The sequence below is a fragment of the Sceloporus occidentalis genome, unplaced genomic scaffold (genome assembly GCF_023333645.1).
Source record: "Sceloporus occidentalis isolate IW3139 unplaced genomic scaffold, rSceOcc1.0.p SCAF_5, whole genome shotgun sequence".
Classification (NCBI taxonomy): Eukaryota; Metazoa; Chordata; class Lepidosauria; order Squamata; family Phrynosomatidae; genus Sceloporus; species Sceloporus occidentalis.
The window spans coordinates 169,504,022-169,520,653 of record NW_028316985.1 but is presented as its reverse complement, the minus strand read 5'-3'; the positions used below and the strand labels follow the sequence as shown (position 1 = coordinate 169,520,653).

The 16,632-nt window shown below is 37.7% G+C and overlaps 1 protein-coding gene across 2 annotated transcripts in view; it reads left to right on the top strand.

The window, feature by feature from the left end:
- The window catches only part of LOC149313133 (melanopsin-like), a 69,061-nt gene that overhangs the window by 32,550 nt on the left and 19,879 nt on the right, over positions 1-16,632 (top strand). Inside the window, exons 1-4 of one of the 2 annotated variants that reach the window (XM_089526109.1) lie at positions 630-715; positions 1,457-1,518; positions 8,289-8,422; positions 11,644-11,847. In XM_089526109.1, the coding sequence (XP_089382235.1) occupies positions 8,326-8,422; positions 11,644-11,847 (301 nt within the window). In that variant the 5' untranslated portion in view covers positions 630-715; positions 1,457-1,518; positions 8,289-8,325. Of the gene's footprint in view, positions 1-578; positions 716-1,456; positions 1,519-8,288; positions 8,423-11,643; positions 11,848-16,632 lie in introns of those variants that run through there. The other variant, XM_089526107.1, reaches the window with a different exon arrangement.

Below are 16,632 nucleotides of genomic sequence, written 5' to 3'. Positions count from 1 at the left end.
TAGGCGGGAAGACTGGTGTTCAAGTAGCCTCAAGATCTCCTCCTTCACAAGGAATAGAAAAACAACTGTGCAAACAGTAAGACTTGGTCCAGATCAACTGTATATCCCAATAAATTCTTGAAATATGGTTATGCAAATATAACATTGCTGAGTCAATACCACCTTTTCTGTAGGAATATCTGCTCTGTACTTTTCATATTAAAAATAAGGGTGCAGTTATCATTTTTTGGACTGGCTGTAACATCTGGAAGTCACAAGATCCTATATGATCCTGGAAACTAAGCTCTGTCACGCCTGGTTAGTACTTGGATGGTGGAACCAAGGAATACAGGTTCTGTAGGCTGTGTTCAAAAATAGGAAATGACAAACCACCTCTGATTATTCCTAGCTTAACAAAATTCTATGAATTTCATGGGGTGGTCATGTGTCAACAAACAACTTGAAGGCACTTACATACACAATCATTTGTTTGACTCAAATAAAGCAGAAAGCTTTGATATGTTGTAGTTACTAATTTCATTGACTGAAACCATGTTAATTATAGTGATGTCCTCTTTTCTCTGCTTTTTTTGTTCAAGACACAGAGTATGGGACCTCAGCACCGAACAAAAGTGGATGTTCCCGACTATGTTCTTTACACCGTAGGCTCTTGTGTTCTTGTAATCGGCTCTATTGGGATTACAGGGAACCTTCTTGTCCTTTATGCATTTTGCAGGTATGGCTTTCAGATGTTGGGGGTAAAGGCAAAGGATACTTTTTATACTTCTTAACAGGGGAGGGGCAGAATCAGCAAATGAGTAAGCTGTTCAGACAATACTTTCCTGTTTCTTTTTTTCTTTTTTTTTTAAAAAACTATTAGAGATATATCATTAACAATATATACAGAATGCGTTGCTTTTACAGGTGTCATTGCTCGTTGTGTTTCACATTGATTCATCTATCTGTGTGATATATCTCACATATTTCCAATAAAGACATAATACTTTCCTGTTTCACAAAGAAAGATTAGAATATCTAATTCTGCACTGACATGTGGACTGGCTGTAGACTGACTATGTCAGGGACATTTTGTACTCAGATCTGAAATCTCCTTGAGGTATGGGAGTTCCTTATCTCCAAGGAAACATCTTAAAAAGTTATAGTTACAGATCAGCTTATATGTTTTCACAGCCGAATGAGTTTAAGCACATGATGTTGGACTTGTATGTTGCAAGTGTTTCATTTTGCTTCTCAAAGTACAAAAAATAGAGTAAATAACACAGTGCAGAAAGCTTTGCTTTTGTGATTGAATGATAGCCTAGATTGTGTTTGTTTTTCAGAATTAAAGTGCAGGGAAAAGGCAGAAACAAAGACTTCTCATCTACAGCCACTTTTATAAATTTACTATAGCCCTAGTATCTGGCAGGTAGCCCCATTAATTTGTTTACATTCCATCTTTTTCCATCACACAATTCAGGATGGAGTACATGAAGGTTCTGAGGTGATCTTGCATCTATTCAGGGTCCAGATTTAAACCAGGTTAGTTTTATCAAGTAACTGTACCATGTGCTCTCCTGAACTGTGGTAAAAGAGTAGCAGTTGAAAGGAAATATTCATTTTTCTTTTCTTAAGATTCTCAAATGATACAGTCCACAGCCTTCAAGCAGGTGGTCTTAGCTTGTAACATTGCACAGTCAGGTAGAAATGGTTTGAATGTACATTCTCTACATTACAAGGCATGTGGTTTCAGAGACTGTATGTTTCAAAGCCATTTCCAGCAAACTGAGGATTTATATCTGACCTTACCCCATGTCTACAATCTTTCATAATAGTACCATAGCAGCATCATATATCAAGATTCTTTGATAAGAGGCCTCCTCCATTACTATCAGTGACAAAGCAAGTACATGGTTAGAATAGCAGCAAGAAGCTTTGAAATCTAGAAACAATAATCTGAATGTTTACCATGAGCACAGAGAAGAAACTGAAGACATGTCTCAGAATGCTGAAAATCTTGGGGTTTTATTAGTACAAAAGCCCTCATACCAATAAAACGACAATTTTTTGAGCATTTTGAAACATGTCTCCAGTATCTTCTGTGGATTCCATTGAATGCTCCCCAGATTGTTCTTCTTTTCTCATGGGTACAAATAGAAAATAGGAGTCCTATGAAATTGTAATGAGGACGTGAGTGTCTGTTGTATCTGGTCAATTAATTAACTTGCTTTGAAATGTGCAGTTTTTTTCATGCTTTTAAGAGTCCACTAGATTTCTCTCTCCATCAGTTTATGCACTTCTGTTTCATTTAGTAGAGTAGAGGGATTACTGAGTTTGAAATAACGGGGAAACTGTGTGAATACTATTGTGCTCACTCGTCTCTTGTCATCAAAATAATTATTACATGTAGGAAAATAATTTTGTGTCTCATGTCTCACTGCTGGCCCTCAGACAACCAAAGAAAAGGGTGTGAGGCACAAATCTAAGCATGTGAAGTGATGAAAAAGTTTACTAGATAACCAAGGCTGAGGCAAATATAGTTGAAGCCAGGGTAAAGAAGAAGGCAAGCTAAATACCACAGGAAACATGAGTAGCTGAAGTTGTTTCAAGTATTCTGAGTACAACAGATTGTCAGGAGAAAATCAAAACTGGTGAGCACCAAGGTAAGATAGGTTGTTCAAGGAGCAAATGCAAAAGTTGGACAGTAGAGGATAGTGGCTGAGAAAGGCAGAATTTCTCAGGGGTGAGACAGAATTTACTTTGGACCTCAATGATACCATTGACCATAGCAGCTTGTTGAGTCATTGGGACTCAATAAAGACATGATGTAAAGATGGCTCCTGTCTGAAGGGATGAGCCGAGAAGATCCTGCTGGAGACTATTAGTATACTGCATTTGGCCTTTAGAATAGCTGATGCCCCAGTTTTGCCTCCCCACTTTTTCACCATTTGCTTCAAATTGTTGAGATAAATCCTGGGGCTCAGCTAAAATAAATATGCAGATGATAGACCACCTCTGTCCTTCATTATCTTTATACTACTTTTTAAAAATATTTATTTATTTAGAGTATTTATACCTCGCTCTTCAGCCACAAAGGCTCTCAGAGCAATTTACAGATTGCTAATTTGATAGTTCCTTGCCCTCAGGCATATAATCTAAAAAGACATGGCACAAAAGAAGAAGAAGTGTCAGTGGGGAAGGAGATCAAATCAGCAGATACTGCTGGTTCTTCTCTCACTCTAAGGCCAGAGTGATGGTGGTTGGAATGGAGGGAAGGCCCTCCATCTGCTTCTGGGGCAGGACATGGTGGAGCAGTGCCTGACTCTTCTTCTCCCCCTATGAGGCCAGGGTAGTAGCAGTTAAAATAGAAGGAGGGCTTTTCATCTGCCTTTGGGGCTAGATGGTGGAGCTGGGTCTGCCTCCACTTCTTTCTCTCCGAGACTGGGGTGGTAGCAGTTAAGATGGCTTTGAAAATCCTGGAGTTAATTTTGAGATGGGAAAGTTCAAAAGTAGCTGAAATTTAGTCCAGATAAAGATAGAGGCAAATGGGTAGATAAGTCAAACAGTTTAGATGAAGGCTGGTGGCTCGTTTTTGATGGGGCTTTACTACATCTGAAAGAGCTCACCTTTGGAGTCCTCCTCATCTTGGTATGGTCTATGGAAATGGTGTCAGTCACTAGGAGCTCAGTTTACCAAGTTAGGCTAGTTCACATATCTGAACAAAGTTAACTATGCTTTGATTGTGCACACTGTGCTTACACTTTAAGGCTAGACTGTTGTAGCAAATTGTATATGCACATTGTGTATCTCTGAAAACAGGTTGGAAGTTTCAGCTGGTACTAACTGTAGTTATCTGGATGCCTGTTGAGTTTAGACATTCTGGATACAGAAACATTACTTTTCATTGGCTGCCAGTCCGTTTCTTAATTCAGTTTTAATGATTGGTACTGAACTGTCAGGCACAAGATAGTTTGACAATGGGTTATATTTAGGACCACGTACAACGAGGATATGCAACTTCAGAAGGTATGGTGGTCAATTTTGTCCATCCTCCAGTGAGAACTTGGCAGGGGCTGCATCCCTTGCCACAGAATTTGGGTGGGAATCAGGGAAAAAACAGCAAGGATTTCCTTTCTTTAAATGGTTTTTCACTGTTTGGCAAATGCATTGTCAAGCCCCAATAAACCATTTAAAATACTTGCTTTAAATGTGCTTTGAAATGGCTGGTGCTGAAAATAGATTATGTATTTTGCTGGCAAGTTTCAGTAGCCTGCTTTTTGTTTATATGTTTTGTTTTGTTTTGTTTTGGAAGCAAGGAGTGTTAAGGTTAAACACTGCTGGTTATTTTTTTATTTTTTTAAATCTCATTTATTTTTATGAAAATAAACCTTAATGACATTGCTTTGAGTGATATTTACAATTGTTGAAATATTGAAAGTCAATATGTGAAGACTCATCTTAAAAACAACAACAACAACAACAAGATACGCATAAGTAAGTTGGATGTGTTGAGAATTTAGCTGTGCTGGAAGCCAAAGGTTCAGTACTATATTTTGTTTCTGCCCTGTGGCTCCCCTTGCCTCACATCTAGAGGCCACAGCATAGAAACTTAAAAGGCCAGGTTCAATTTTAAAAGTCATGAGAAGATTGGCATTTGGCAATGTACCTGAACATGGTGCTTTGCAAAGGAGTGATCTTAGGTTTAATAATTTTCTCCTGGAAAAGAAGAGAAACATAACATAGCCAACAGCTATATATGCACAGTATTAGTGAATAGAGTAACCCATACTGGATAATTGACCTGCATTGCTCATGACCTTTCCATGCTCATCTAATGTTAGTCAAATCTAAACATAAATACAACAAAGCAGAATTGGAATGTTTACATTCCTATTTTGCTTCTCCCTACTGAAGTAGATTATTGCAGACAGTACAGAGCAAAGGGCATTATGACATTACAACAAGATATGCTAGTCTGTTTCTTGATTCAGTTTTAAGGATTGGTACTGAACTGACAGGCAGAAGATTGTTTCAGAATGGGTTATATTTAGGACCACGTACTACAAGGATATGAAACTTCAGAAAGTATGGTGGCCAATTTTGGGACCAGCTGCAAACTGAAACTGTTGCCTACATTGCTTACAGCAAATTAATATAAACAAAACATTTAAGAAAGAAACTTTTGAACCTCCTATTCTTGTTAGTACCAGCACTACTACAAATTCTGTTTTATTGAAATTTTAGCAAATTTGTTGTTGTTGTTGTTTCAATACTGGTAGATAGATGTGAGCACATTTCTGACCTCTAAAGGAAAGTTAGATTATATTCTGTTTTCTTCTAAATGCATTAATAATCTTGGTGTACGTGTAATACTCCAATAACGGCTTGAGTCATTCTTACAGTCTGTTACACTTACCTATAATAGGGCAAATCTAAAGTTAGTCCTATTTAGAATATAATGTGAGTAAACCAGACAATACATTTATTGCATTTTTGAAGAAATGTTCCACTGGCAGTGAAAGATGTCTGTTAGAGCACATAACATCTCTCACACTAACTTGCATTTAGTGTGACCTCTTTTCTGGCTGGGTGGCATTAGGAAAATATGCACATACTTAATTTGCAAGACTGATTGCTAAGGCAGGTATCTCTTAAGAAATTCTATTGCAGTAGGGAAGATGTGAGAGCTAGCATGGCATAGTGGTTTGAGTGTTGGACTACGACTCTAGAGACCAGGGTTCATTCCTGACTCAGCCATGGAACCCACTGGGTAACCTTTGGTAAGTCATATGCTCTTAGCCTCAGGGGAAGGCAATGGCAAACTAAACAAACCTTGCCAAGAAAACCCCATGATAGATTTGCTTTAGGGTCACCATAAGTCAAAAACGACTTGAGGGCACATACATAACAAGAACAGCAACAAGGAACATGTTTTCCTCTTAGTGCCCAGTATGATTCCAATTCAGTTTCAGTGGCTCTGTTCTCTAGACTAACATTGTACTTAGCTCACTAAATGCAAACTCCCATTTCTATGTGCCATTTATGTGTAACGCTGAAGATTCTGTGAACTCCTGCAAGATGTAAGTCAGGATTTATTATTATTGCTTGTATAAGTATGATTCTTTAGTTGATGAAAAAAACTAACAATTCACATTTGAGATGGTTCTGAATTTATCCAGTGCAAAAGCTTGCTTGGTCTTACATATTTTTCTACTCTTATATAACAGCATCAAATACAGTTTGTAAGCACTGAGTAGTGCTTGTTTTTCTGTGCTTTTATGCAGTAACTGAGAAAAACATGTTTAAAAAACATGATAGGCCGATATGAAAACATCCATAGAGACTAAGTAGTTGCTTATCACACATTTCCACTTTTTTTTTCTATCTAAGGGTAGCAAAAGAGAACTTGAGTTGGGAATTTTCTTGAATTTTGGTATCAAAACATGCATAACTGAAAGAGAAGCTGTAGCTTATTATATTAAGTGAGTTTTTAGAAAGATTGATTTCTGGACATATAGGAGTTCATATTCAGTGTCTTGCTGTCCTGATGAACCTTCAATGCCAGCAGTGGTTTCTGTTCTAGGTGAACTGAAATTGCTGAGTTATCCTACATGGATCACTAAACATATGTCAGATAATAATGACTTTTGGTCATGCTAAATAGGGCTAGCTTTAACCCAGTGACCTAAAAAAGTAGTACTCAGTTTTGTATTTCTTTCTTTTACTTTATGAGTCAACCCATTTTACCATTGACAATTAACATTTAAAGATATGTAAACATCAGGCAGTAGTACATAATGCCAGCATCTGTAACACTGAAGCCCAGAACTTACTCAAGGTGGCTTTAAGAAGATGGATGTTCTATGAAGGTAATCCAGTGCTGTTGAAGAAGTATAGAATGGGTTAAGATATCACTGGAGATTTTTTTTTTTGATCTGCAATAAAAGCAGTTTGCACAGACTTTTGGTAGAGTGGACTACAATCACAGTTACAGATGGATTCTAGTGTTGTTGTTTTTTTAATAATAGCTGTATGGCATGGAGTTTATGGCAATAATCCAGTTTGGTACTTAAGGGCTAAACAGACCAGTGATAAATGCTGACATCAGGGCAGAGTGGGGGCAAGGCAACCACATGCCACAACTCTGCCCAGATGCCAGCATCACACTGCCCACCTGACCATATGGCGGGCAGCGTCACACTTTCTTTGGTGGAGCTTTTAGATGCGCCGCACCAAAGAAATCCTGAAAAGCTGTGGCAAGGGCAGCTTTTTGCTGGCTCTAAAAGGAGTGGCTATGTGCTGGGGGGGAGGGGGATCCAGCCCTGATCTAATGCTGAAAGGGGTGTCTATTTTGCCCCTCAGATTAACAGAAAAATCCTGGTCTGAAGAAAGAAGAAGAGGTGATTTTCCTCTGCACACAATGCCCACATGGAGATGTTCTCTTTTATTCCCTAGCCTCACACAGCACATAAAACACTATTCTGGAGATTTTCCCAGCCTGCTGAAGTAGATATGGAAAGTGCATGTAAAGCAAGTATTTTTCATCAGCTGAAGTACCCAACTGGATCCTGGCCAATGTAGCATCACTGTTCCAATGTTTTGCTTTTGTGAATGCCATGGAATATTCTGCTCCAGACAGCCTACAGAATAACATCCATTATATGTATGAATTAATATATAAGTAACTCAGACACAGATAAGATTTCTATCAATATTTTCAGTTATATATTGGTAGATTTCATTAACCATCTTGTAGAAGAATTCAGGAATGGAACTTAAAACAAGGGCAGAAAGATTTATTTCCTCTAAAAAGTGATCACATAAACGTATCCCAAGTAGGCCCCAACCTTGAACCATTTGGCTAATATTTATAAAGTGATTGTACAACTTTGCCTGTTTAGTTCTGTTGTCTATTGATGTCCTGAGAGAAATTACAAATCTGGTCAAAGTTTCCTATGTAATTCTGTAGAGAAAGTTTCTTGTGTCCCAAGCATTGTTCATAGAAAGGAGGGAGTCTTTCAGCAGAGTTGGAAGTGAAAGTGGGAGCAAAATACTGACATTTATTATTTCAGATTTACTTGGAGCCCCTTGTAAAATGAGGAGAAACTGTTTCCTTAATTACTTTCTTTTGTATAACCTTTATTCCAAAAGGTTTGTGTGTATCTTTAGTTCTGGTAAATGGCTCCAGAACACTATAAATATACAGTACCTTCAGTTGCATAAAATGAATTATAATAAAAGAGAAACTAACTGGGTGCTTTCTCTTTTTCTCTTTCTTTCCTATCTTAAACATCATGATGACTCTCATTAAGCAACAAGAGGCTGAGGACTCCACCAAACTATTTCATAATGAATTTAGCAGTGAGCGATTTCCTGATGTCTGCAACTCAGGCTCCAATCTGCTTTCTCAACAGCATGCACAAGGAATGGGTACTTGGAGACTTAGGTACTTTTCTGATATTCAGTTTTGCATCTGAGCTTTCCTCATTGCATGAAACTTTTCTTATACATGACATTATATGATTGTAGCATGACAAGAATATTGGAACCTATTAGCTGCTATGATCAACACGGAGGCCAAGTTTTACAAGTTATCACACACACTGCATTGTGTCTGTGGCTCAGATTTTCTCTTCTTCTTCTTCTTCTTCTTCTTCTTCTTCTTCTTCTTCTTCTTCTTCTTCTTCTCCTCCTGCTTTTCAGTGAAAACAAACAGCTGGGTTTAGGCTTTGCTCTGCAGTGCTGACTTCTGGCTTTATCCCTTTATTCTTCCCCTGATACAACTACTGCTTCTTGGTTCATTTCAGCCACTATCTGTTGCTCAGCTCTGAATTTTTGGGAATGGAGGCAGGAGTGAATATTACCTGGTGTGAATACTAAAAGAGAAATTCTTTGATTAAATCCATCTCCACTCACCTAGAATCAAACCAAAAGAAGTTTTGTACAAGGAAGTGCAAAAACCATACCATTTAGGAAGTGCTTCCAAGTGCCCAAAGGCTCAAATGGGCCTATGTTCATATTTGGAAGTCATACATTAACAAGTTAGTTTTGGAGGTAAAGAGGTGCTATTGCTAGTCCTTCTGTTATTTATTTAATAACATTGACTGGCAATATTGGTTTAAAAAGTAGCATTTTACTGGTTATTTGTGGGGGGTGTGTGTGTGAAAACATGGCCCTTTGTGTACATTGGCTGCAGTACTCCAATTTTTCTTTAAAATAAGGATCTCGCACCACTCACATTACAACACACTCAAGGAGGTGTGGCTTGCAGTTGGACACATTTCTTGGACATGTTTAAGAGCACCAAGTTGTTTCATAATGTACATAGATTTGAAAGCAAAAGACAGGGCCCTATGCTTCTGTGAGTGATGCAGGAGTCTCATTCTGAAGTAAAAATTAAAACAGCATCCAGGCTACTTCTGTAGTTAAGGTAAATGTAAATACTTGTTTTGGAAAAGCAACAGGTAATGAAATAATTTACATACAATGTTACTTTTCAAAGACATACAATGTTACTTTTCAAAATTACAGTGTTAACAGCATTTATTTTATAGACTTTGTAACTACGGTAGTAGCCTTAAAAATTGTTCAGAAAGTAATATTCCAAGGTCTGGTTGAGATTTCAGTGCACCACCATATGCTGATGTAGTGTTATCCCTGTTTTGAAATTATTATTATTATTATTATTATTATTATTATTATTATTATTATTATTTATACCCCGCCCTTCAGCCAAAAGGCTTTCATAATGCCCCCAAGCCCCCAAGCAGCATGTGGAACATCTGTGGAAAGTCTGTCCATCATTTTTTAAATCCAGTGCTACACATATTTTTTCCAGCTCTTTGCTGCCTCTACTGTATGCCATCATTTTAATTTCTATCATATTGCATAGATAGTAAGAAACAACTTGCTGGATATTGTACACTGCAGATCAGCCTTTTCGATTCTGACACCTTTCATTTCTCCATATATATTGGATCATATATTCCATCATCCCCAGCTAGTCTGACTATGCTGGTTGGGTATGGTGAGACTTGTTGCCCAATACTTCTCAATGACATTAGATTGAGGAATTTTGTTTTAGATCAAATTGTTAATAGTACTAGCTGCTTTTTACTTTCACTGTTTTTCAAAGCATGCAACAATCTCAATTTTTGTTTTTATTTTTTGACATATTAAAGCTTAGGTTTATTATTGGTCTTCCATCCTCAAAATAAATGCATGTTTTAAAACAGTTAAGGTCATTATACTAGGCAACATTCCAGGAAAAATGTAACTTTAATTGTATTGGATTTTCTTTGCGGCATTTTTCCATAAACAAAGCATGCTCAGTCACAGTCTATAGTAGGATATGGAACACTTTGATGTTTAAATAGATGTTTAATCCTACATATCAGCAGAAGGTAGGTTAATGGAAGATAGCTATGTGATTTGCAATGTGTTGAAAGAATTTCTGACTCTCAATTATTTAAGAACAACAACAGCCAAATGCATCATCTGAATTAGGCTATTGGAAGAGGTCAAGTTAGCTGTGAGCTCACTTCAGTACTGATACTGAAAACAAATTTCTAGACTCAGAATATGTTTTGAGACACCCTTCCATTTTATGTATATTTCTTCAATTGTATTGTTATTATTATGTTTATTTATACCCCGCCTTCCTCCCAGTACAGAGATTCAAGGCGGCTTTCTTTGTAGGTGTCTTTCTTTCATAGTTAGTTCAGCTTGGTGAATCTGAGGCTGCATCTAGACTGCAGAATTAATATAGTTTGACACCACTTTAATTACCAAGTCTCAATGTTATGGAATGCTAGGATTCACTGTTTTGTGAGATATTTAGCCTTCTCTGTCAGAGAGCTCTGGTGCCATAACAAACTATAATTTCAAGAGTCCGTAGGATGGAGTCATGACAATCAAAGAGGTGTCAAACTACATTAATTCTGTAGTGTGGCAGCAGCCTTGGAGTTCTAATGCAAGATTCAGTAGATGTAACAAAACTGTATATTCTTCTGTATATTGTACTAAGTATGTGTCTGTTATGTTAAATACTCTGAGATTAATCACTAGCTTCAGAACAAGCTACCAACTTCAAACCATGGTTTAAATCTTGACTTGTTTCCAGTTCAGATATAATTGGAAATTACAGTTAATTAGAGATCCCTGGCTCACACAGTTGGCCAGTGCATGCAGGCAAAAGGTACTACACATCTCCATGGTGGGGGGAGGGATTTATAGAGTATTTCAATTTTTAACTTTTTATGTTAAAAATGTATATGAAAACATGGTATGAAATATGGTAAGAACTTTTGTTAAAAAGGAATATATATATATATATATATATATATATATAATTTGATAATAGAAAAGGTTTGGATAAGATATATACTTTTTTTAAAAAAAAATACGTATTACACATCTTGGTTTTATATGGTTGTCCAAACACTACTACAGTGATTACATATTTATACAGGAGGTATAAACATATTTAAATAAAATGGAAAAATAGTATGTGAAAATAAGGCCAGAAGGTACATTATTCCTCAGTGCTATAACTAAATAACCCCTTACCATGTCTACAGCAAAAATATATTTATGGTTTCTTCTATTTGACTCCCTGTTACCTAATTTGAAAACTAAAAATCTTATGCTTTCCCTTATCTGCTTTAGGCTGTAACTTGTATGCTTTTTGCGGGGCACTCTTTGGAATAACCTCGATGATGACCTTATTGGCTATTTCAGTTGATCGCTACTGTGTGATTACTAAACCTTTCCAGTCCATAAAACGAACATCAAAGAAGCGCACTTGCCTTATCATTGCCTTTGTCTGGCTCTACTCGCTGGGATGGAGTGTGTGTCCACTCTTTGGGTGGAGTATGTTATTTATTCTTTCCTTTTTTTTAATCCTCTCTACAGTGCCATAATGTATATATTGTTTTTGTTTTGTTCAATAGGTGCGGAACAGGCTAGAGACATTAGGAAATGCACCCTCAATTAATGTTTCTCATATTATTGTCAGAGGTAATTCTATTTCTTTGTATACCCTGGCCCATGATTTGAGGTCTGCTGTAGGGGTCCTCTTCTGCATTGGTCAGGTGGTGTGGTTATTCCACCACCAAAGAAAAACATATTGGATTTTTTTAACTAAAGCCTTTGTGGAACCTAATTGATTTTATACCATTCTGCACATGTGTGTGGTTTGTAAATGTCTTAAACCTTTTAAAACTGATTTTAAACTGCCTTATTTTAAGTTATCAACTATCTGAAATTCTTTCGTTATTTTTATTTATTATGTTTTAAATTGGTCAGTTTGATTTTATTTTATAGTGCCTAAGATCTTTCAATATAGGGTGGGATATGGATATTTAAATTTCTATGGTAGTGAGAGTATTCTTACAATCCTGGAATTCTCATATTCAACTGTTCATCTTGTATATCTAAATGATTAATCTCTTCAGGCCCAGAAGCAAGTTTTCTGTCCCAAGACTTGCTATGAGTTGCACAACCATTTTTTTCGAAGCTAAAACCAAAAGCCAGAAGTCACTGCCCAGTTTCATAAAACCCCAGGAAAGAGAGCAAAACAGCATGCAAAACTGTTTTGGTGCTGATAGTAAAATTTGGTAAAACTTATGATTTGTGGGTTAGATGGTGGTTGTTACCATTGTCATCTTCTGTTTTATTGAGTTTTGTTAGTTTGTTGCTGTGTGATTTCTTTATATGTGTGTATATAATCTTTATTGTGTGTACACCTTTGAGACAACTGAAACAGAAAAGTTGGTAGCATGAGCTTTCATGGAAGTAGGCTCAAGTCTATGAAAGCTCATGCTATCAACTTCTCTCTTTCAGCTAGTCTCAAACATGTTACAAGATCCCTCTGCATACTGGTTTTCCAGACTAACATGGCTATGTCTTTTAGTATTAGAATGGTTTATCCTGTCAGTGGAAGGACAACAAGGGCAGAGCCATCCCCACCTGCCTCGGGAGGGAGTTCCAAAGACTGAAAACAGACATCAGGAGGGCCCAAAGGAGCCTGAGAAGATAGTGGGACAGAAAGAATGACCTCTTTTGAAGATCTTAGGAAAGGTGGATATAGGGAGAGATTTTAAAGTTAAAGTTTGGGAGAAAGAAACCTGACAGATTCTTCCCATTCCTAGTGCTGTACCAATGGTGTGTGTTTCTATTGCCACCACACAAGATCCACCAGTACACATGTGAACCCTCAATTGTCACTTAAAAAATATATTTTTACTGTTTAAATATTTTACAGTATCTAATGTTTTTAAAAATATCCATCCCAGCTCAGCTGTATGTACTAATGGTGACCGTGGACCATGGTTCTTACCAAACCTAACTGCTTACTCCTATATTACCTATTTTGTGTCACTGTTACATTTGTTTTTAATATAATTTTTATTTTTATTTGCAAGCCACTTTGTGATAGCGTAATGCAACATAAACATGAGTTTTGTTTGTTTTAAATGGGTTTTGTATCAGGAAGTTAGAGAACATTCTCTTCGTATAATGTAGTAAGTAGAGCTAACAGTTATATTTCACAAGTTTGTCATTACTGTACTTTTTAAAATGTAGTAAGAGGTGGATAATTTGTGAGGATAATTTGTTGTTATTGTTTAGAGTTGGGATTTTTGGGTAGAATAAAGTTGTGCCATATATATATATATATATGATTTAGTTAAGACTTTAAATCCTTTCCTAGCTTATCTTAAAAAAACCAACAGACTCACTTACTACACAATATATGCACATTAATTTAATTGATTTCATCAAGCAAAGAGGATTTTGTGATATTGGGACTACAATCATTTATAGATTTATGTGAAGATAAGTCCCATTGAGCTCAGCAGGGTTTATTTCATACTAGATACGTATAGGATTGCACTCTAAAAGATTCAGCTGCATAACTTTTTATCAGTAAAAATAATAATGTTAAGTAGAATGAGACATTTTGTCTTCACATCTTAGCCTGCCTGTTGATGTAATCCCCCTCTACCCACTGCATAGTACTATTATTCATTCCTCCCTCTCCCCATCCCCACATTTATGCTGAAGGCAATTCCCATGTATTAGCTTCTGGTATATCTACAGACCAAGCACAGGATCCAGTAATATTACAAACAATTGGCAATTTAAGAAATATTATTAGGATTCTCTTGTGAGGTTTTTACAGACTTAAGGCCCAGTTCTGAATGCTCTCTCCTAACAGCAGGCTGCTAGGTTTACAGGGAGCTTCATTAATTCTGGGCCTTTGAGTATGAAAACATCTGGTGCTTGGTTGAAAGAAGGGATTTTCTCCAGTTTCTGCTTTTGGTAAGCAGCAGCTCAGGAGGATTCACTTTTCTCATCTCTATATACCCTGAGACATTGGAAAGCATGACATGTGGCATGGCAGTGTATGAAAGCAGTCACCAGATATGCCAGTGAACCTCCCCTTAATGTTATGGTATAACTTCCCTAAGGCATAGAAGGAACATCTGGCATATATCATTTGAGCAAGGAGGTTATGCTCACTGCATTTGGTGGGATGTATACTATTCTTTCCCCCCTCCCAGTGGAGCTCAGAAGAAACATCTTCCTGCCTACAAGCCCTTTCACATGACACAGAGCTTTATCACACTAGCGAGATCCCGTGGGAAAACGGGAGTTAAACACAATTTAAATTAAATTCAAATTTAAACAAAACTTGTAAATGTGGGGAGTTTATCACACCAAATTGCTTCCAAAATGAAACAACATGAAGTTAAACCGCAGTTAAAGTGGAGAAAACTGGCAGCTTTTTACTTTCGGAACATTCCAGTAAAAAGCTGCCAGTTTTTTCCACTTTAGCTGCGGTTTAACTTTGTGTTATTTCACATTAACTGCAACGTCATGTGATAAACTTCAGGCATTTCCAGGTTTTCTTTGTGTTAAATAGCGTTTAACTCCCATTTTCCCATGGGATCTTGCTAGAGTGGAAGTCCACAGTGAAAGCACTGATTTCACTTTAGCAAAGATGGCTGCATGCTTTGCAATTATGGTTTGGTGAAACACTATGAAGTTTATTGCACTTACCTTAGAATGGCACCTGAGCGTTCTTAAAGGGACCGTTCTGGGGAGGTGGCGGGGAACGCTGTATATCACACAGCAAGAACGCCGCCGCCGCCGAATGTTCCCCTTCCGTTCTGGGAGCGTTCCGTTCCGTTCTAGAGGGCCGATTTTTGAGAACGCTTGAGAAAGCGTTCCCAAAAATTGGCCCTGGGGAACGCTCCCTGAACGGAAGGGGGACACTTGGCGGCGACTGCGGCATTCTCACTGTGTGATATACAGCATTCCCCGCCGCCTCCCATCTCCAGAATGGTCCCTTTAAGAACGCTCAAGGGCCGTTATAAGGTAAGTGCGATAAACTCCTATAACGCTTTGTCTCAAAATTCTAAATACCCCTCCTTAAACTGCAAATCCTGTGGTGGTGGTGGCAGTGGTGGTGGTTTCTTACCTCCCTCTCCCCATGTATTGAGGTGGGAAAGAGCAACAGATTAAAATACAACACATAACACCAGGTAAAAACACATAAAGGTAAAAAGGTAAAGGTTTCCCCTTGAAACGAATATCTAGTCATAACCAACTGTAGGCGGCAGTGCTCATCCCCATTACTGGGAGCCAGTAGTGTCTGAAGACGATTTCAGTGATCATGTGCCACTATGACTGCACAGAATGCTGTTACCTTCCCAATGAAGTGGTACCTATTTACCTACTTGCATTTGCATGCTTTCAAACTGTTAGGTTGGCAGAAGCTGGGACTAGTGATGGGAGCTCACTCCATCATGTGGCACTTGAGCCTTGAACTGCCAATCTTTTGACCTCGCAATTGTCAGACTTGACATCTTAACCACTAAGCCACCACATTATATCACATCATATAGCATCATATCATATAACTTATAACATCACTGCATCATATAACACATAACATCAGTTTAAAAGAGCATATGAAATCAATAAATATTAGAACAATCAGTCTATAGTTTAAAAATCATTATTTAAGTTCATACATTAAAAATCGGCTGGATGGGCCTGCTGGAAGAGCATGGTCTTTAATACTGTTTTAAATTATGACAGCATATTCAGCTGGTGAATCCCTTCCAGTAGATTATTCCACAGTTTAGGGGCAGCTGAAGAAAACATCCTCTGGCTGATGATTGTTAACCTAGTCCTGTCTGACTGGAGTATATGTCCCCCAGAGGTCCTAAGTGTATGGGGTGGATTATATCCATATCCTCAACGCTCTTCTCCAGCACCACATCTCAAATGAATTGATTTTGTGAAGTTGAAGGCTTTCATGGCCGGCATCCATAGTTTTTGTGGGTTTTTTCAGGCTATGTGGCCATGTTCTAGCAGAGTTTCTTCCTGACGTTTCACCAGCATCTGTGGCTGGCATCTTCAGAGAATGCTTGCCTGGAAAAAGTTGGGTATATATATATACTGTGTGAGCCTGGGAATGGAGGAGTGATTTGCATGTGTATTGTTCTGTTGCTGATGGCAGGCCTCAGGCTGGGAGGCTAATGCAAAAGAGGATTAGTGTCTGCTAATTGGTGATCATTATCTGCTGGGAAAGCCCCTGACTCTGAATGGTTTCCCACTTGCATTTGCTGAGTTCTCATTTTGCTA